A 22,256-nucleotide genomic window follows, 5' to 3' on the forward strand; every position below is an offset into this window, starting at 1 on the left:
ATGATAAAGACACAGAATAAAACTGGAAAAAACAAACAAACAAACCCTACCCCATAACTGCAGAAAATTTTTTGGTTAACATTTTCCTGACGATGAAAGCCAGAAAAAAAGCAAAAGAACACTTACACTTATTTTAAAGAAGTCTGTAACCCAAACCAGCAATGGCATCCCATCCTGGGAAGTGTCCCACCAGCACTGTCCAACTTGAAGAGACTGAAAACCTGGGAAGTAAAAGACAATGTCAAGGAAGTTAAAATGTTGCGTGACCTTGGGTTTGTGCCATCAGCCCTCTGTGGGCACTGGACTATGGTTTTGACAATCACTTGCCTGAAGGAGGTGCCAGATGGAGAACCACCTGGGCACCCCCCTGTGTTGTCCAGCTCTGCACATGTGACTCTGTCTTTCTTGGATCCTCTAGTGATCCAGCTGGGACCCCACAGGGTGGTCATCCTGTGATCTGTGAGGACACAGATGTTCTGGCACCAGCCAGAGAGGAAACAGGCCAGAGCAGGTGGAGTTCCCCAAGAACAGCCTCCAGAGCTGCCCCAACTCCCTCAGTCCTCGAGGGCCTGGGCTGTGGCCCTGCACACACAGCAGAGGGTGCAGGGCTGCATATGGTGGATATGGCACCTGTGTGACACTGGGTGCCTGCAGTGTCTGCACATGGGGACATCAGTGGGGGAGCAGTGGAGTAGCTGCCCATACAAGGGACTGTGAATGTGACAAGTGCCAGCATGTCCAGACGCTGAGGGCATGACAGCAGGAGGTAGGGCACATCTAATTGTGAGATACCTGGGAATGAGACATTCCGATTGGTGTCAGTTTCAGCAAACAGGTCCCATCGGGGGGCTGTGTGGGAGCTGAGTGAGCTGGAAACAAAGGCATGTGTCATCGAAATGGGTGTGCAACAACTGCACACAGTGGCCTAGAACACAGCGTGTGTGGCCTCTAAGGGAGCATGTGAGGGCCAGGGAGCCCCTCACAAAGACAGTGGCCCCAGTGTGGCCAAGGCTCCACCCTTCCCTCCTCAGCCTGTCGCTAAACAGTAGGGCTCTGGCCCAGTATCTTAGTCCCTTTTCTGTTGCTTATAACAGAGCTCCTGAAACTGGGTAATTTATAAAGAAAAGAAATTTACTTCTTACAGTTATGGAGGCTGAAAAGTCCCAGTATTAAGGACTGCATCTTGTGAGGGCCTTCTTGCTGACGGGGGCTCTGGAGAGTCCGGAGGTGGTGCAGAGCATCATGTGGCGAGGGGGCTGAGTACACTACCACGGGTCTCATTTACTCTTCTTATAAAGCTTCTGGTCCCACTCCCATGGTGACTCATTAATCCATCAACTCATCAATCCATTAAACCATCAATCCATTAATCTACCTATGGAATAATTGATCCATGAGGGCAGAACTCTCATGACCCAATTGCCTCTTAATGGTTGGGTCACCTCTCAAGACTGCCACATTGTGGATTAAATTTCAACATGAGTTTTGGAGGGGACAAATATTCAAACCATAGCACCCAGGGAGCCCTGGAAATGGTGCAAGGCCTTGGGCTTTGTGTGTCCCTCCTGTGGGGGAAGGGCCCAGGCCAGGGGAGGCCTCATGGGGAAACCAGTGGCAGCAGCAGCCCCTTCCCAGGTCCACTGGAGTTGGCCACCCCATTCCTGCTGGCAGGGCCTCTGGACACAGCCCTGGGGGAGCTCAGAGACAAATGGCCCAAGACACACCCACTCACACATTCACACACACAACACTCACACACTCATGTACACATGCACACTCTCACACTCATATACGCACACACTCATGCACACTCACAGTCACACACGCACAAAGGTGGGAGGCAGCACAAGGCCCAAGGCCTGGCTGAGCTGGTGTGGGCTTCAGTCTTTGGCCCAGGTCAGGGTGAAAGAGTAGATGTTCTCCAAGTTGTCAGTGCCAGAATTTAGCACCCCCTACACAGTGCACCCTCTTCACCTTACACCCCATGTAGCCCCTCACTCCTATCACCACTGGGAGGTACCCAGGGTCTGTGGGCACTCTCATCTGATCTTCTTATGCCACTTGGCAACAGGGAAACAAAGGCTTGGAGACGGAGTGGTTCGAGATCAGACAGCTGCAGGCTCCCAGAGAAAACGGTCCAATGAAGCAGAGAAACTCCAACAAATCAGAAAGTAACAAAATACATTTATTTCAAAACCATGACTGCCCAGCTCACCAAAGTCCCATAAAACCTGTGACTGCATTGCACCAGGGGCTCTGTTGGCATGGAGCCTGAAGACCCAGCGTCTTGCCAGACTGAGACCGAAGGCGGTGCCTGGGCAGGGCCAGCCGCATGGGAGAGCAGAGGAGGCCCGATGGCAGTGGAAGGCAGCTCCCAGCTGGCTCCCGGGATGGCCCCATCGTGAGGCCAGCCAAGGGAGGGCTTTCGTCCTTGGCCACACCTGTCCTTGCCAGGGTGGGCCAGGTGGGGAGGGCACAGGCTCGGGCCACACCGACACTGGTGTCAGCATTCTGTTCTGATGCACCATGAACAGGTTCAGGGGCAGGGCTGACCCCCCAAAATGGCCTTTAAAAGCCTAAAACCCTGGTTACCAAGTCCTTGCCCATCTACGGGGCCTGGAGAGGTACCTGTCAGCTGGAGCAAGTGAAGGAAGCAGGCCTCAAGCGCCAGGCCGAAGCAGGCACACGCATACAGGGCCACGGGAGATGGGCTGCCCCCAAGCCCGGCCAAGTGTGCCCTGCGCCCGCTGGGCCAGCGGCCAGGTGAGTGCACGCAGTGGCTCTTGAAGAGGGGTCCTGGGGCCAGCAGCACCTGCATTCCCCGGGGTTCCTGTCGGAAAGGCACTTGCCCCGTGTGGCCACAGGCCCTCCAGGACCGCTAGTGCAGCCGCAGGTAGGAAGGGGTGGAGTAGTTGAAGAGCAGGAAGTCCATTTTGTAGAGGTCGAAGAGGCGCCGTTGGTAGAAAGGGCTGATGTCCCGGAAGAGGCGCACTGCCAGGTCGCGGGAGGCGGCGGCTCCCCGGGGCCGCGGTGGTCCGGGGAAGCTCAGGCCGGGTGCGCCCGCCAGGCCCAGCACGAAGGCCGCGTCCTCCGCCAGCGTCTCGAACTTGCCCACGATGTCGTAGCGGAGGCGGCAAGGGTGGCAGAGCGCGTGCGCACGCTCCCAGTGCTCGTTGAAGGGCTCGTCGCGCCGCGTGCGCGGGTCCAGCAGATAAGCCAGGAACTCTGCGAAGCGCACGTCGTGGCCGCGGGCCCGGGCGTCCGGGAGCGCGTGTGGCCGCAGGCGCTGAACGATACGTGTGCCGTAGCGCCTCTGGAAGGCAGCGCTGTAGGGGCGCGCGAGCTTGTTGCGGTAGGCGGACGCCAAGCGCTCGAAGGGCTCTCGCACGAACAGAAAGGCCAAGTAGGCACGTAGGCGCCGGTTGATCTCAGCGGGGCTGAAGTCTGCCAGCGAGGGCAGGCGGCCGGGCGCGTGCGCCTCGTGCGCGGGGATGGCGCGCGGGTCGCCGCGGGTTTGTCCGCTCAGCGCCAGCAGCACGCGCTTCCAGTTGGTGCACGCCACCTTGGGCACGTAGCAGTAGAGCAGGCCATGCGCGTCGTCCACCAGCACGTGCCGCAGGTCCTCTGGCTGCAGCAGGCGCTGCCGGCGTGTGTGGCGGCTACAGGCGCTGCTCAGCAGGTCGCGCCGCTGCCGGTGCACCTCCGCCAGGGTAGAGCGCGGGTCCTGCGGGCGACAGGGGACGAGACAGGGGGACGCGTCAGGGCAGCGCGGGCTCCCTGACTCTGGCTTTGCACCGGCGGGATGCGCCCGAGAATTGGGAGCAGGAGCTGGGCCGGGCACCCAAATTTGAACCCCAGGGCTGCCACTGATCACTGTGTGGTTTAGGGCCCGGGCATCTGTCCTGGGCCCGGATTTGGGAGAAACAGATTCTGACCTTGCTGAGGCTGGGAGAAGGACGCGCTGGGTATGTATGCTGTGGGGCACTCAGAGGAGGAGTGATAAGGAATTGTGGCATCAGAGTGCGCTCCGTGTGAGTACGGGCACACATGGACTCGTCGCTGTTTACTAAAAGCAGGATACTGTGTAAGAAGCAGCGCTGTTTATAATTCCACACCCAACTGAAAACTGCAGCCGCTTGTGGGCTGTCGGGCTGCTTTGTCTCAATAACGAATGGGCTGATTCTGTACTTACCAGTCAGCACTCTCCTTTGCACCTTCACTCCTTTTATTCCCCCAGCAAATTCTTATCTCAGAGCTGGGACAGGAAGCCTGCCCCTTCTGAGCCTGTCCCTCCTATGAAAAGGAACACCGACTGGCTTTAACCTAGCACCTGCTGCGGGCCAGCAGCCTCATCGCTCTCCGAATTAGGTCCGCAGCCCCTCGCAGCCTGAGCCATGCAGAGACCCAGGCCAGCGCGCTTCTATGCTTCCAGCTCCCCTTTCTTCAGATCCCTCCTGCCCCACCCGGGATTCTTACCTCCAAGATTAACACCCCTGCCTATGATTTTTTGTGTAAGAGTTCATAAAAGAAAGTGTTTTAACTTCTTAAAATTACATTAAGAGCCTTCAGGATATAATTAAAAAGACAATAATGAATTGCTGAGGATGTGGAGAAAGTGGAGCTTTCACGCATTGCTGTTGGGAGTGTAAAGGGGTGCCGTTGCTGTGGAAAGCAGTTTGGCAGTTCCTCAAAACCAGTAAACATGTGACTCAGCAATTCTGGTCCTAGGCATATTCTCAAGGGAACTAAAAACATACGTCGTGCAAAAACTCGTACATGAAGTTCATAGCAGCAGTATTCACATTAGCCAGAAAACCCAAGTGTGCAGTGCTGAGTAGGCAAATGTATGCAGCCATCCATGCAATGGAATATGACTCAGCCATGAAAAGGAATGCGGTGCTGACACATGCCGCCACATGGGCTGACCTGGAGGATGTTATGCCAAGCGAATAGGACAATCACAAAAGGACCAGTGCTGAACAGTCCCACTTAGTGAGGTCCCTAGAGCAGTCACATCCAGAGAGAACGAAACTAGAACCTGAGTGAACTGTAGAGGGCTGCTGATAGACACTGGGCTGCTGATAGACACTGGGCTGCTTTTGAGGGTGATCACAATGTTTGAAAATTAGATAACGGTGATAATTACAAAACCTTGTAAAAATGCTGAAAACCAATTGTAGGGTTTGAAAGAGTGAGTTGTATGGTATGTAAGTTCTCAGTTAAGAAAAAAGCCTTCAGGGTGTTTCCGTTTCAGAGGAGGCCAAAGCAGCCTTTGGGGGAACACCAGAGCCAGGGCCTGCTTGGGAGGGTCTGATGCCAGTGGGGTGGGAATGCGCGTCTGTGGTGTGCGTGTGTGGTACACGCGTGTGGTGTGTGCCTGTGGTGCATGATGTCTCTGGTGTGTGGTGTGCATGTGTGGAGTGCATGTGTGGTGTGCATATGTTGTGTGTGTGGCATGCGTGTGTGGCATTTGTGTGTGTGTGTGTGTGTGGTGTGTGTGGTGCATGTATGGTGTGTGTGTGTGGTGTGTGTGGTGCATGTATGGTGTGTGTGTGTGGTGTGTGTGTTGTATGTGTGTGGTTTGTGTTGTATGTGTATGGAGTGTGTGTGGTGTGTTTGTGTGGTGTGTGTTTGTGTGTGGTGTGTGTTGGTATGCATGTGGTGCGTGCATGTGGTGCACACTTTTGGTAGGTGGTGTGTGTGTGTATGTGGTGTGTGTGGTGCACACCTGTGGTGCATGGTGTGTGTGTGTTGTGAGTTGTGTCTGGTGTGTGTAGTGTTTGTGTGTGTGTGGTGTGTGTATGGGGTGTGTGTGTAATGTGAGTTGTGTGTGGCGTATGTGGTGTGTGTGTGTAGTGTGTGTCGTGTGGGTGGTGTGTCTGTGGTTTGTGGGAATGTGTGGCATTTGTGGTGTGTGTGTAGTGTGCTTGTGTGGTATGTGTGGTGTGTGTGTGGTGTGTAGGGGGTGTGGGGGTGCATGGGTGGTTTGGGGTATGTGTGTGTGTGTGGTGTGGCGTGTGTGTGTGGTGTGTCTGTGGTGTGGGTGTTTGTGTGTGATGTGTGTGGGGTGTGTGTGGTATGTGTGTTTGTGGTGTGTGGTGTCTGTGGTGTGTCCGTGGTGTGTGGTGTGTGTGTGCTGTGTAGTGTGGAGTGTGTGTGGTGTGTGTGGTTGGGGGTGTGTGTGTGATGTGTGTGGTGTGTGTGTGGTATGTGTGTTTGTGGTGTGTGGTGTCCGTGGTGTGTGGCATGTGTGTGCTGTGTGGTGTGGAGTGTGTGTGTGTGGTGTGTGTGGTTGGGTGTGTGTGGTGTGTGTGTAGTGTGGGAGGTTGTGTGTGTGGTGTGTGTGTGGTATGTGTGTGGTATGTGTGGTGTATGTGTGTGGTGTGTGGTGTCTGTGGTGTGTGCCATGTGTATGATGTGGGGGGTGTGTGGTGTGTGTGGTGTTATGTGCTGTGGGGTGTGTGTGTGCTGTGTGTGGTGTGGAGTGTGTGTGTGGTGTGTGTGGTTAGGTTTGTGTTGTGTGGGGTGGTGTGTGTCGTTTGGGGGGGGTGTGTGGTATGTGTGCAGTGTGTGTGGTGTATATGTGTGGTGTGTGTGTGATGTCTGTGGTGTGTGTGCAGTGTGTGTGGTGTGTGTATGGTGTGGGGTATGTGGGGTGTGTGTGGTGTGGGGTGCGTATGTGTGTGGTGTGTGTGCAGTGTGTGTGGTGTGTTTGTGGTGTGTGTGTGTGTCCGTGTACACTCCTGCACACATGTGCACACTGTGCTCCTGATGCCTTTAAAACTATCCCACAGACGTCTAAAATACACTAAGTGAGAAAACCAAAGGGCAGAACAGGGCTTCACACTGATGTTGAAAAAGGGAAATATAAACCGTTTCACAAAGGGTGGGTGGGGGAGACTTATTCTTTTAGAGATCTGTTCAGACTTAGTCACAGAATCCACAAGCCTGGGACTGGCTTCACAATCATCCCAGGTGGGAAGGCAGCGCTTCCTTGAACCCTACTTCTTGCATACGTTTGAATTTTTCAAAATGAAAAGAGGCAGACAGACATAGGACAGACATGCCTGTAGGTGAGATTCTGAAGAAGTTACCATAAGCACACGGCAAACCAGTGTACACTACTTACACACCTAGAGCATGTCTGGAAGGACACCCAGGAACCTGGTGGCCTCTGAGGGGACAGGTGCTGGACAAGGAGACCTACTCTTCACTGTACCTAACCTTCTGTAGTGTCAAATGCCATGTCATGTGCTTACATTTAACAAATCTCACCATTTTGAGAAATGGTGAACCCTGAGGACATCATGCTAAGTGAAATAAGACAATCACTTAGCCACCCTCACCATGGGAGGGCTGCCAGGTCCAGCCATGCTGTGGGGGTCTGGGGACACCTGGGAGACCCTGTTTCCACTGTCAGGGCTGACCTCAGAAGCCTAGCTCCACCTGGTGCCAGGAGAGGCTTTCCTCCCGGGGCCCACAGTCAAGGTCTGCTTTCAGCTTTTAGATGACCCAACACATTACTTGTGGCAGGGAATGTTGGCCATCCGGCCACCTGTCAGTCTTCCTCCTTCCTTGCCAGCAGACCCCGGCTGTGTCAGGGCATGAGCCCAGCCTCGGGGAGCCGGATCTTCAGCTTCGTGTGCTGTTGCTGAAGCACTGGGTCCGGGGGTTCCGGGGGGATGTGGCCTGGCTCTGCCTGAGGTGATATCAGGGGAAGTTAGCCAGATGGCTCCCAAGAAAGACTCCCTTAGGGTGAAAAGTCAGGGGAAACCCTTACCCTACCACTCATTTTCTGCCTGGGATGCCCTCCTGTGAGGTGTCTGCAGCCCTGGCAGTCTCTTACAGCCAGGAGGCCAGCTCTGTAACAGAAGTCAACATCCAGAGGACGATGGTGCGCGCTGGCTGCTGCTGAACCGTGGGCTGCCGGTCTCCGAGCAGCTCAAGAGTGAGCACTAACTGTCTTCATGGCTGGAAGCAGCTTGGGCTGCCACTGCTGTTGCTCATAGGTCCATGAATACCTATTTTACAGAAGACGAAACTGAGGCTCAGGGGAAATGAGTTGCCTGAGGTCACACAGCGCTCACTGGGGAAGCCAGGGCTCCAACTCAGGCCCCTTGGGACTCTAAAGCTGGACCTGTGTCCACTGTCCAGGGCTGCACCTACAGCTCCCGTCCTCACTCCTCCCCATGCCTGTTTCCTTGTCTGTAAACAGGGGCAATAACGGCCCCACCTTATGGGTTGCCGTAATGAGTCCACAGAACTAAAGGGCCTGGCACGAGATCAGCACTTGTTGGCCAGATGGTTTTTATTACTTTCTTTCTCCAGCCGCAAGGTGCTAAGCCTCCAGGGACTTGACACCCAATGGTCACAGGGTCCTCAGGCCGTGTAGGGCCATCTGCCCCTCAGAAGCCGCCAGAGCTAGTGGAACCCAGTGCCCTACTGAGTGCCTGTCCTACCGTCAGCCTGCTGTGTGGCCCAGGGCCAGTCAGTCACTCTCTCTGTGAAGGATGGCCTCCCTACCTGCTCGTAGGCTTGGGCCAGATGAGCTCCACAAGCCCCTTCGGCTCAGCCCTCAGGATCTGGTGAGCACCACATACCCAACACCACCCTGATCTTTCTCTACACAGCAGTCCAAGGGATACCCCAAAAGTGAAAATCTGATGCTGTCCTTCCTGGCTTAAAACCTTTCATGGCTCAGCCGGCGCGGTGGCTCACGCCTGTAATCCCAGCACTTTGGGAGGCCGAGGCGGGCAGATCACGAAGTCAGGAAATCGAGACCATCCTGGCTAACACGGTGAAACCCTGTCTCTACCAAAAATACAAAAAATTAGCCGGGCGCGGTGGCGGGCACCTGTAGTCCCAGCTACTCGGGAGGCTGAGGCAGGAGAATGGCTCAAACCCGGGAGGCGGAGCTTGCAGTGAGCTTGCAGATTGCTGCACTCCAGCCTAGGAGACAGAGCAAGACTCTGTCTCCGGGGGAAAAAGAAAATCACCTCCATGACTCCCTGCTACCCTTGCACACATGCAGGGCCTGCGTGCTGCCCCCACTTCTCCAGGCTCCCCTAGTGCTCCCTCTCCTGTCCTCCACTCCCCGCCAGACCTTTGGCACAGCTATTCCCTCTGCCTGTGGTGCTCGGCCCCTCCTGTCTGCCTGTTGACTCTTGCTCTTCAGTCTCAGCTCCAATGTCGCTTCCTTGGAGAGGAGTTCCTCTCCCGCTTCTAAACTAGGACCCTCTCACGAGAGCTCTTGTTGCACCTCGTACTCCCCTTTAGAGCAGAATTAGTTAAGTATTAGTGTGGGTGGTGATCGGATGACATCTTTCCCTGCTGAACTGGTGGCTCCACTAGGGGAGGGACCTGGCTGACCTGCTTGCTGCTGGATCTCAGCATCCTGAACACAGTCTGCATGCAGTGGGTGCTCAATACATGCTGTCTGAATAAGTACTTCTGCGTGTGTGTGTGTGTGTGTGTGTGTGTGTGTGTGTGTGTGTGAGAGAGAGAGAGAGAGAGACAACCAGAGTCTGGGGTTCTTGGTGGTGGGGTACAGTTGTATGTGTGTGTTTGGGATTGTGCATGGTCCCTGCAGGCCCCCAGCTGAAGTTGGGTGTGTGGGCCAGCGAACCGCCTGGTCCATCTGCTTGAGAATCACACCGGGGCTGGGGGTCCCTGCACACCTCCCCACTGCAGCATGCACTGAGATTTGGTCTCCCACTAGACTGTGAACTTCCTGAGGGCAGGTACAGGGTCTGTTTTGACTCTTTTTTATCTGCAACACAAAGAACTGTGCCTGGCCTCAGACTGTTGATGGATGGGAAGATAGGTAGGTAGAGACCCCAGGTCTCTCATCTTACCCCCAAGATTTGCCCTTGTCAATGCTCTCTGACAAAGCCTGGGTTTGGGGAGGACGCCCTTCCATGCCCCAGTGTGGGGTCCAGTCTCATGCCAACAGGTCTGCACTGTTGCTGTCAGGCTCCTGGCTGGGATGGAGGGGGGCATGCCTGGGTTGGGGGTCTGTCCACCTACCTGGTCCAGGTCATAGAGCTTCTGCAGGGGGCTTCTCCTCTCCCCACCAAGCCAGCTGGAGCCCAGGGCTCTGTTTCCAAATACTGTGGGCATAAGGAGAGAGGTGTAGCCACCACATCAGAGGGACTTGCGTGGAACTGGGGGGCTGGCCAACCCATCTAGGCAGATTTGACCCACCTCTGGCACTCAATTTCCTTCCCGGGTCTTGCCTACCTCCTAGGGGCACGGTGGAATGGGGAACGGCAGGGGGTACTAACGGGGCAGAATTACACCAGGGTAGTGTCTTGTGTCATTCCTGCTCCCATGTCCTACCCTCCAAAGTTGGAGGGTACCAAGCAAGAGGGGACAAGTGGGAAGGTGATACCCAGCCCACCAACCCTCTAGGAAAGTCCAGATCACTCAACCTCACCCACTGCCATCTGCCCTGGCCTCATGCCCCACCCCTGTGGGGCTCACCAGGCTGGCTGGCTGCCCAGCACCCCCAGATCCTGTGTATGGGCAGCCAGAAAGGTTTGGGCAACAGTGGAGATGGCACAGTAGGCTGCAGCCTCTCAGTGCCACCTTGCTAGGCTGGGTGACCCACTGTGGATGCCTGTGGCAGCAGTGCTTCCCCATCAGGGAATATGCTGCTTCGCATGGAAGGAGGTTCAGTCATCTCCAGATAAGGAGAGGGATGACATCTGTCTGTCTCCCGACTGAGGAAAGTGATGCTGTCTGTCTGCCTGTCTCCCGACTGAGGAAAGTGATGCTGTCTGTCTGCCTGTCTCCCGGCCGAGGACAGGGATGCCGTCTGTCTAGTGGCTGGGGACAGGGATGCCGTCTGTCTACTGGCTGGGGACAGGGATGCCGTCTGTCTCCCGGCTGAGGACAGGGATGCTGTCTGTCTGTCTGTCTCCCGACTGAGGAAAGTGATGCTGTCTGTCTGCCTGTCTCCCGGCCGAGGACAGGGATGCTGTCTGTCTCCTGGCTGGGGACAGGGATGCTGTCTGTCTACTGGCTGGGGACAGGGATGCTGTCTGTCTGTCTCCTGGCTGGGGACAGGGATGCTGTCTGTCTGTCTCCCGGCTGGGGACAGGGATGCTCTCTGTCTGTCTACTGGCTGGGGACAGGGATGCTGTCTGTCTCCTGGCTGGGGACAGGGATGCTGTCTGTCTACTGGCTGGGGACAGGGATGCTGTCTGTCTACTGGCTGGGGACAGGGATGCTGTCTGTCTGTCCCCTGGCTGGGGACAGGGATGCTCTCTGTCTCCTGGCTGGGGACAGGGATGCTGTCTGTCTGTCTGTCTCCCAGCTGAGGACAGGGATGCTCTCTGTCTGTCTACTGGCTGGGGACAGAGATGCTGTCTGTCTCCTGGCTGGGGACAGGGATGCTCTCTGTCTATCTGTCTCCTTGCTGCAATCCTCAGTTTTCCTAGAACTATTGTAAGTAAAAATCTGTTTACCTATAAGTGTATTCCGTTACTCAAAATCTTTTTAAGGAATATCTTTTTAAGCATAGTCAATTAATATTAATATGTTCTCAGTAATATAGCCAATATATATGATCATATGCTTCTGGATCCCATTTTCATGAATATGATGATGATGCATATTAATAAACTAATAAGGTGTAAGGTGATCTTTGAAAATATCTCAAAAACTGGCGAGGCTTTTGCTAGACTGACCAAGGAGAAAATAGAAAAGACTCAAATTACTAAAAACAGGAAAGAAAGAGGGGATATTACTACTGACTTTAAAGAAACAAGAAAGGATTACAAGAGAACTATGAACACATGTAGCCTAACAAATGAGAAAACATGTAAGAAGTAGACAAATTCCTAGAAAGACAGAAATTCCTGAAATTGACTCAAGAAGAAATATAAAATCTCAGCAGACCCACAAGTCAAGATGTTGAATTACTAATAAAAAAAAAAAATCCCACAAACAAAAGCCCAGGATCAGAGGATTTCACTGGTAAATTTTACTAAATGTTTACAGAATTAACACCAACCTTTCATAAACTCTTCCAAAAAACAGAAGAGGAGAGAACACTTCCTAACTCATTACATGAGGCCAGTATTATCTAGATGCCCAAACCACACAAAGACATCACAAGAAAAGGGAACTACAGAACCATGCCCTTTATGAATATAAGTGCAAAGTTCTCAAGAAATACAGGCAAACCAAAAATAACATCCTGTGAAAAAGTTTATTTTCCATGACCAACTAAGAATGGATCCCAGGAATACAAGATTGGTTAAATATACACAAATCAATCAATGTAATACACTATATTAATAGAATCAAGAAAAAAGCCCACACGCTTATCAAGAAATGCAGAAAAAGCATTGGACAAAATCCAATACCCTTCTTCATCACAAAACACACTGAACAGCTTAAGAATAGAAGGAAACTTTGCCAAACTGGTAAAGGGCATCAAAGAAAAACCCTCAGATAATAGTGAAAGACTGGCAGCTTTCTCCCTAAGATCAAGAGCAAGGAAAGAGTGCCTGCTTTTGCCACTTCTATTAATTGTACGGGAGGTTTTATCCAGGGTAATTGGTCAGGGAAAATAAATGAAAGGCATTCAGGTTGGAAAGTAAGAAGTAAAACTATGTCTATTCATAGATGACATAACCCTATATATATAGAAAACCCTAAAGAATTCACAAACCATAAGAGCTAATAAATGGGTTCAGCAAGGTTACAGGATACAATATTAATATACAAAAGTCAATTACATTTCTATATACTAGCAATGAATAATCAAACAATATCAAAAATAATAAAGTAATAAAGAAGAAGTTGATAACAAAGGAAGTATAAGACCTGTACACTGAAAACTATGAGACACCACTGAAAGAAATTAAAGACCCAAATGAATGGAAAGACATTTCAGGTTCGTGGATTGGAATACTTAATGTTGTAAAGATGGCAATACTCCCCCAAAGTCATTTACAGATTCTTTGCAATTCCTGTCAAAATCCCAGCTGCCTTTTTTGCCAAAATTGACAGCTGATCTTTAAATTCATGTGGAAATTGAAGGGATTCAGAATATCCAAAACAATCTTGAAAAAGAACAAAGTTAGAGGATTCACATTTCCTGATACCACAACTTTACTATATGGCTACAATAATCAAGACTGTGTGGTGCTGGCTAGGAGAGACATATAGATGAATGAAATAGCATTGAAAGTTTAGAAACAAACCCTTACATTTATGGTCAGTTGATTTTTGATGAGAGTGCCAAGACAATGCAATAGGGAAAGGACAGTCTACAATAAGTGGTGCTGAGACAGCTGGATATTCGCATGCAAAAGAATGAAGTTGTACCCCTTCATACCACAAAGAAAAACTAACTCAAAATGGATCATAGTGCTAAACACTGAAGTTAAAACTATGAAACTCTTAAGTGAAAACACTGACATAAATCTCCATGACCTTGGATTAGGTGATGATTTATTAGATACGATGCCAAAAGCACAAAGCAACAAAATTTTAAAAAACAGATAAATTAGACTATATCAATATTAAAAACATTTGTGCTTCAAAGCACACTATCAAGAAGGTGAAATGACAATCCACAGTTGGAAGAAAATATTTGCAAATAATCTCTCTGATAAGGAACTAGTACCCGTAACATATGGAGAACTCTTACAATGGAACAACAAAAGACAGCCCAATTTTTTAAATGGGCAAAGAATCTGAACAGACATTTCTCCAAAGATATACATATGGCAATAAGCACATGAAAAGGTGTGCAACATCACTGGCCATTAGTGAAATAGAAATCAACACCATGAGGATGGTTATTTTAAAAGACAGTAAATAACAAGGATGTGGAGAAATTGGAGCCCTCATATATTGCTGGTGGGGATGTAAAGTGGCGCATCCATGAGGGAAAACAGTTTGGCAGTTTCTTAAAAAGCTAAGCTTAGAATTACCATACAACCCAGCAATTCCTCTCCTAAGTATGTTCCTAGAACTGAAAACTTGTTCACACAAAAACTTATACACAAATGTTCCCATTGGCGTTATTCATGATAGCCCCAAAATGGAAACCACCCAAATCCATCAGCTGATGAATGGATAATGAAAACGCGGTATATCCTTAACATGGGCTATTAATTGACCATAAAAGGAATGAAGGACTGACTCATGCTTCCGTGTGGCTGAACCTTGTAAACGTTATGTTAAGTGAAAGAAGCCAGACATAAAAGGTCACCTAAGACACGATTCCATTTATATGAAATGGCTGTCTTAATATGTCCATAAGAGTTCATAAAAACATTGAATATTCATAAGAAGAATATGTTCAAGAATTCAGGAACATGTGAGAAAAGAAGAATAAATGCTTCTGTGATCCTTGGCCTTCAACCAAATGAAGAGTCTATAAATGTCACTAAGAAGAATCTATTCACTTGAGACAAACTTCTGGCACACCAGTAAACTTGGGAAATCTGAGAAACTGGTCTGTTGGCAAACTGACCTAGAGCAGTGGTTCCCAAACTTCAGCTTGTGTGAGGCCCAATAAACTCAAGAGTCCCTGGCCCCACCTCTGGAGTTTCTGGTCCAGCAGGTTGTGGAGCGGGGCCCAAGAATCTGCATTTCCAGCAACTCCAGGTGAGGCTGCGGCTGCTGGTCTGGGAGCGTGCTTTGAACCGGCTGCGCCAGTGCAGTGCCCAGCAGGCAGAACATGGTCTGTGCTGAATAAACAGAGGTTCATGGAAGGAACAGTTGGCAGCTGGACGGGCCTTGCACTGGCCTCCAGAACCCTGCTGCATGTACCTAAATCCCATCGTCCAGAACCCTGCTGCGTGTACCTGAAGCCCACTGTCCAGGGTCCTGCCGCCCCCTGCCTGCCTCAGGCCCCCTTTGCGCCCCAGGCCATATCCTGTAAGGCCCAGGAACAAGGGCCAGACTCCAGTGACCAGGGCATGCAGAGGAGGCTGAGACCCTCGGAGGTTCAGGACTGCCTGTGTCTCCAGGCCACTGACCAGCCCAGCATTTGACCTTGCGTCTCCAGACAGTCAGGGATCTAAACTGCTGGACATGTCCCAGGAACGACACCGTCATCAGAAAAGGAGCTGACAGGAGAGGGCAGCAATGCTGGCTGGTCATGCAGGTGCGGGGAGACCCAGGCTGGGTCTGGCCTGAGTCTAGCAGCAGCCATGGGGAGCTCCGCTGGTGCCACACCAGGCAGGACAGAGCCAGGCACCCCACGAGAGGAGGCCGGACCTTCTTGCCATGTTGCAGATGAGACGTGTCCCTTTCCTGGGGACTGTGGCTGGGGACTGAGGAAGAACTGGTGTTCAGCAGCCTGTGTTCTGTGGGCAGGGGGTGGAGGGGCAGTCACAGTGACTAACAAGCAGACCCAGGCCTGTCTCCGCCCCAGGGTCCTGCTACTCGGAGGCTCCCAGTCTTCCGGAAACGCCAGCCCTTGCATAAGACCTCTCATTTCCTGGCCAAACCACAGCCTGCAGGAAAGTGGGTACCATAACAGACCCCAGGGGCCAGTGGGTAGAAAGGAAAAGGGAGCAGGCACCAGAGAGAGGCCCAGAATAGCTGCGGCCAGTGATTACAGGGCTGGGCCACCTCCACCCAGCCCCACCCTGCCCCGAGGAGCCTGGGCCCTGCAGACAGGCAGGCTGCCATGGAGGGACAGATGGGCACAGGAGGTCAGAAGGGGGGTATCTTGTGGATCCCTGGGTCCAACCCTGACTTGGCCAGCTGGGGACTGGCCCCAAACAGGGCCACAATGGGGCATCCACCTCCTCCACCCCATCATCCCAAACCCCCTTGCCTGTGTCCTCTGTACCCCAGCCCCTCCACTGGGCCCTAGGTCCCAGGTTCCCTGCCACCCCCTGCCAAGGGGACAGTGGGGCAGACAGGAGAGGGAGAGCCAGGCAGTGTAGCCCAGGAGGGCCAATCCCAGAGCGGCACAGGGAAAGCCACGCGGTGACTGCTTAGAAAAAGGAAACAAAACCAGCAGGAGGTTAGGGAGACAGGGGAGAGAAGGGGGAGAGGACGATGGGAGGGGAGGAGGGACGGGAGGAGGGCCAAAAACAGTAACAGAGACAGGGAAACAGTGATGGACGACAGGGCCTGAGGCTGGGAGAAAGAGGAGGAAGAGACAGAAGGAGACAGAGCGTGGTGGGGGGTGCAGGTGCTTAGTGCACAGTGCCAGGTGCTTAGTGCACACTGACATACTTATCCCTGTCATGTAGAAACCATCATTATCCCACTTGATGGGGGGGAAACTGAGGCAAAGAAATTTGCCCGAGGCCTCACAGCTTCCTTGCTATGCCAGAAATAGAATTTGACCCCAGGCCACCAGTGCCAGCGTCTGCACCCTTAACACCCATGCTGTCCTGCCTCTGGGTGCCCCCTCATCCTGACCTTGACACCTGTCACCCCTCACGGCACCCGTAGGCCAGTGGGCCCCACTTCACTGACCCACGAGGAAATACCAGCCCAGGGAGGGAGAGCAGAGAGAGCTGCTCGAGGCCACATGATTGATGCACAAAGGACACCTGCACACATCATGTTGCAAGGCCTCCTCTGCCAATCAAGATACCGGGCGAAACACCACACTGGAAACCTACAACAGAAGCACGACCATCATCCTCGGCATGCCCACCACCCTCCACACGCCCACCTCAGCCAAAGCAGGGCTCACGCCCTGTGCAGGGTGAGGGCACAGCCATCATGTAGGGGAATGCTGTTTGGAGACTTCCCAGTCCAGCAAGCAGAGATGATGACACTTGGCTTCTGGTTAATAAGTTCCAGCAGGTCACAGTGTTGCAAGAGCAGACAAGCAGGGCAGCCAGGCCCCAGCAATCTCCCACCAGCAGGCATGGGCTCCCACATGGCCTCCGAGGGCCTCTGCCCTGCCCCATTCCTTGCCCCAGGGGCCTTCTGGGGTGACCTGCATGTCTCAGAGTTAGGGACATTCCTTCTGGGGATCAGGTCCAAGGGAGGGACATGGACAAGCCCTTCGCGTATTATAAGAAGCAATTTTGTTGTTTAGGGGGAGAGAACTAGAGATCCCTCCATGTGTATTTAGTTCATACTCCATTTGCGGAACTCCACAGACCATCTGGAATGGAACCCCAGTCTGCCCAGATCCTCCGTGGGCACAGTGCCGTCAGCTGTGCCTCCAGAACCCTCCGGATCCCCACTTCCACCTTCCCTGCCCCCAGCCAGCCCCGGGTAGGCCCCAGGGCTCTCCCTGGGACAATTACTAAGACTGGAAAGAGACACCTCACCTGTCTCCTATTTCTCCTCGCCCCACCTGGGTGATCTCTAAACCCATGGGGCTTCCCACTACTTACAGCAAACCCTGGTTCCCGCCCAGGCCCACCAGTACACCACCACCCTTCCCAGTTCACCACTCGGCTCCAGCCACAGCAGTCTTTATTGCTGAAATATTTTGATTTCTGTGTAGGTTGACCCCTCTGGAAGGTCAGTTCTACAGGGAAGGAGAGGTTTTGCTTTTCTGTAACCCCTGTGCCTTGCCCAGTGCCAGTGACTATTTATTTAAAGACTGATGCCCTCTGACAGCCATAGGAAGAACACCCCAGACCCTAGCATCCCATTCAAGGCTATTCATGACTGAGCCCCAACTTAGAGTATCTTCCTGCCTCCCATCCCACCATTCTCTCTCGAGGACCCAGAGCCCCACCCACAGCACATCCCTTCACACCCCAGGCCATTTCACTCCTCCATGCTTTTCTCTGTGCCATTCCTTCTGCTTCCAGTTTCCTCTCCTCATTTTCCTACCTGTTAAACTCCTATGCAGCTTTCAAAGCCCAACACAAGTGCCCCTGCCCTGTAGAATGGAAAGAAAAAGGATTTGGGGTTTCAGCTGGCATTTAAATCCTGGCCCCGTACTTCCTGACTTGAGCAAGCAACTTCCTTTCTCTTGATCTTTTCTCCTCTGCAAAACAGGATTACCAGTTCCTGTTCTGCAGAGCTGCCCAGCTGCCAGCTTGCCTCTTCTCACGGTACTCTCTGGACGTCCTCTGAACTTGGGACACTCCAGCAGTACCTGAAGATGGACAGCAGCACGGAGAGCATCTACCAATTTGGCCCCAGCAGCCTCTCCCACTCCTTCTGCCCACCCACCAGAGGAGGAAGCCTGCCAGGCCTTCAGCCCATGTGATTCCGATAGGCTCCCCTCCGCCTCCGCCACCTGCTAGGATAGGCATGTGGCCTAGGCCTGTCCAGTCACAGCCTCCCAGCCCTTCCTGCCACCTGACTGGCTCTGAGATGGGCACTTGAGACCCAGACTGGGCCAATGGACGCTTCCTTGGGACTTTGGCTGGAATCAGTGGCAAAGGAGCCCTCTCTGGCTTTGGGTTGGAGTTGCTGAACTGTGCAGCTGAGAGTGAGGCTATGGCAGAGAAAAGCTAAACTACAGCTGGAGGTATGATCTGAACCCCAAGATCTATGCCTGTCTGAGGCAGAGGCACCTGGCCTTTTCAGTCACAGGCACAGACCCACTCCCTCCCAGCTGCAGGGAGTCTGAATTGGGTTGGGTTTGTCCTCACCGAGGCTACCACTGTGTGCCATCGGGTGGCCCACGGTCTTAGCTTCCTTGCCTGCCTAGGGGTGAGCAGGGGCTGGGATGGGATGCAGAGGCCCGCCTGGCTCCAAGAGGAACACCTGTGACTCTAAACACTGGGACAGATGCTCAGCCCTGCGGCCGTGGGAGTGGAATGGGGGAAGGGGGCTAGTGCCAACACTGCTCTCTCCAGTGTCTCAGAGGCAGAAGACATAGAGCTGAGATCTTGGATTTTCCTATTAAAAATGTAAGCTCCTCGAGGCAGGGGGATTTCTAAGTTTTGTTCCCCACTGTCTCTCAGCACCTAGACATATGCTTGGCATGAGCAGGCAACCAACAGGTCTGTGGTCCGTGGTGTGCCAGCCACGGGAAGCATGGCCACCATGCCCAGGCAAGAACACAGAGGGAGCCAAGGGGCCGCAGGAGACCCAGGGGTCTGCCGCTGGGCGCTGCCGCTGGGCACTGGGGGTGAGGGTGGGGTGATGAGGGCAGTGGTGCTCTGGGCAGCTGCCCCACCTTTCTGGAATCTCCTCCTCCCTGGGACCCTAGGCATGAGGCCAGTGCTGGTGGTGGAGCCCTGAGGCTGAGGCTGTGGGTGTGGAGGGGCTGCCGCACACCTCCCCCTACTAGAATGTCTCTGAGCTCCCTGGGGCAGCAAGATCCCCAGGCCTGAGCCAGTAGCCCTTCAGTGGCCCCTTGCCCAACTTATGACAGCACCTCTTGCTCTGGAGAAGGAGGGGATGGTGCTGGGCCTGCCCTTTAGGGAGAAGGGGCTGAAATTCCTCCTGGGTTCTGGAGCCCTCATTCCCAGGCCAGAAGCCCTCACAGGGCACAGACCACATCCCTTCCAACTCAGGCATGGCTGCAGAGACACTGCAGGCCCTCGTGAGGCCATTTCCAGAGGCCAAGGGCAGGAGATGCCCCTCCAGCAGGACTACCCTGGCAGGAAAAGACCTTTCCCAGCTGAGTGCCCTCCCTGCATGCCACCTGCAGGCCCACAAGCATGGTCTCAGCCAAAACTTCAGCTCAGGGCTTGGGAGGGAGAAAAGCCAGTGGGAGAGGCTGGATAGGTTGGTCTGGTTAACTCTTGCTCGCCCAGGGTCACTCACAAAGCATGATGGCTGGAAACAGGCCATGGGAGAGGTACAAGAGAGCCTGACAGAAACAGAGAGAGATTCTGAGACGCTGGGTGAGAAGGTCATGGCCAAGGGTAGGACAGGCCAGGTGCAGAGCCCAGCCTGCACAGAGGCTAGGAAGGGAGGTTTGGAGCCGCCCTCCTAACACCTGCTGTCTCTTCCCAGGCTCTGCAGGAGAGGGAGGGAGGTCAGAAGGAACAAAGCCCAGAAGGTGACTAGTACCTTGGCTTGTTTCTCATCCCTCAAACCCGGGTAGAGTAGGTGACTGGAGAGAGATATCCCACAGAGACATGGGGACACAGACACTCCATGCGGTCACTCAAAGATGTATGCTCCTTTGCAGACACTCCCCAGGACCCAGGCGCTCAGGTGTCCTCTAACATCCCACACTGAGCCCTGAGGGGCCAGTAGCCACCAAGCCCTGCCCTGTCTTAGTACCGGGTAAACATCTGTCACTGAATGACTGGGTGGATAGAGGCTGTGGCAGCCACAGACACTGAGTCCACACCCCAGACTGCCAGGAGACTGTCTGCTCTACACCGCTAGCCAGCTCACAGAAGGGGTGGTGGGGGTGTTGGAAGGAGAGACCCCAGCCCTATCCCATGGGCTTGGGGAGGCATCCAGGTTTGACCTGCTGTGTTCTGGGCACACAAGGGGCAGGGGGCAGTGTGAGGGGCAGGGGGTGTGGGCAGAGGCCTCCCCAAGTCCTGATATCCTCAAGTCTTGGGCCACTCCCACCCCCACTGCCCAACATCCCAGCCCACCCTGGACCTAGTTACTTACTCCCTGGGACTGTGTCTGCCAGGTTCCAAGGGTGGGGCCCAGGATTCTCAGAGCCCACACTGGGGGTGGGGAGGCAGACTGAGACGTCCCACCTGGCACACATACCACATACAAGGAAAGGCAAACAGCCCTGAGGTCAGGAGGCCGGGGTGCTGGCTGGGCCCCTCCAGCCCCAAGGAGATTGTGTAGCCAGCATGTTGCCACCACACCCGTCTCCCTACCTCTCTGGCCTGCTTCGATTTGTGTGAAATGCGTTGATGGGAGGCTTCACATGAGCTGAGGAGAGACTCAGAGCACAGACTCAGCACCGGTGGAGCCCAGGGCACTCAGCTCTGCAGAGTCATGACTAGTTGCCTCAGTTTCCCCAGCCAGACCACGAGGTGGGTGCACAGGAGTCCCAAACCTTAGCCGGTGTGGATTTCAGGGTGGAGCAGGGAGTGGCACCCACTGCACAGTAGGACAACCGAGGGACCCGACCGAGTGGCCCAAGCTTCCCCTCCTATGCTCATGGGCCGAGCAGCGCTCACGTCCAGGGGCTCCCGGCTGCCCAGGGGAAGGGGGCGAAGGTAAGGGAGACGGCCTTCCTGGATTGGCCAAATGCCCTCTACTCCCCACAACTGACCCCGGCTCCAGGCACCGGCTGTGGGACCCAAGTAGTCACCGCTCTGGGAGTGGGGAGATAACTCCGGAGAAGGAGCAAGAGCCTTTGCTCGTGGGGGCGTCTAGGGCCTTTCTGTGCCCCACCAGCCACCCTGCCCGCCACTCCTAGCCCCAGCCAGGAAGGAGACGGCAGGTGTCCCCGCCGCTGTCGAGGGGTCAGGCCGCGGTGGGAAGCGTTTGCTTGCGGTTGCGCGGCTGGGCCGGCGAGCACTCACCCGGACTCAGGGTGCGGGGCGCGGCGCACAGGAGCAGGAGCGCGGCGCCTAGACAGGCGGCAGCCAGCACGCGCTGCCGCCAGCAGCGCCTCCCCATGCTGTGCCGGGCGCGCGGCGGAGGACAGTCCGCTGGGTCCGGCTGGGGGCGGAGGTGCCCTGGCCCAGGACCCGGCCCCGGCAGCGCAGCGCCTACCAAGACGCGCGGCGCCGCGCAGGGCAGGGGAGCACGGCAACTGGACCGCAGCCCCACGAGCCCCTGCGAGTCGCTGGGGACTGAGTAGACGGGACAGAGTGGGGGGGCAGGCCCAGTCTTCTTTTCGTGCCCAGTCTTCTTTTCGTGCCTGCACCCTCACCTGATAGAATGGGGCCGAAGTCCAGGGCGCGAGGGCGGAGACTGATTGGGGAAGCCCCTCGCCCCTAGGCTCCGCCCCTAGTGTTTGCCCCGAGGTGCCGTTATCCACCCAAGACCAAGAGGTATTGTCGCGTTGGCATGCCCCACCCCGGGCGGTGTCCCCTTGCCATTTTGCTGCCTTAGATGCCAGGGGCCCAAGGGCTGATCCGAGATGAACCAAGGAGCCTAGTAGAGCGTTGCCCTGTCCATGGTTCTCTGGGACCCCTGCCCTCAGTAGGAGGCCTAACAGTGTCCCTCCTTCCCCGACCCAAGGCTTGCTTTCCCTGTACCCTTGCTTTTCTCTGGGGTTTCCAGGTCCTGCCTGAATCTAGCTCGTGCAGATGGCGCTAGCCTCTGGACAGAGAGGGAGTGTCTCAGCTTACATCCCCCGGGGAATGGAGCTTGTTGCGCCTCAGGGTGTCACCCACAACTTCTCTGGGCACCATGTGAGCACTGAGGACTTGCCAGGGACTGTGTGTGTGTGTGTGTGTGTGTGTGTG

General features: G+C 54.2%; 1 protein-coding gene across 1 annotated transcript; it reads right to left on the reverse strand.

The window, feature by feature from the left end:
• Positions 1 to 2,164: 2,164 nt before the first annotated feature.
• LOC105470230 (carbohydrate sulfotransferase 13) lies at positions 2,165 to 22,054 on the reverse strand. The gene is made up of 3 exons (XM_011722013.2): positions 21,366 to 22,054; positions 10,027 to 10,109; positions 2,165 to 3,724 (listed from the first exon to the last, which is right to left on the reverse strand). The coding sequence occupies exons 1-3, from the start codon at positions 21,460 to 21,462 to the stop codon at positions 2,879 to 2,881; spliced, it is 1,026 nt and encodes a 341-aa protein (XP_011720315.1). The 5' UTR covers positions 21,463 to 22,054; the 3' UTR covers positions 2,165 to 2,878.
• Between the last annotated feature and the right edge of the window lie 202 nt (positions 22,055 to 22,256).

Source organism: Macaca nemestrina, chromosome 2 (genome assembly GCF_043159975.1).
Source record: "Macaca nemestrina isolate mMacNem1 chromosome 2, mMacNem.hap1, whole genome shotgun sequence".
Taxonomy (NCBI): domain Eukaryota; kingdom Metazoa; phylum Chordata; class Mammalia; order Primates; family Cercopithecidae; genus Macaca; species Macaca nemestrina.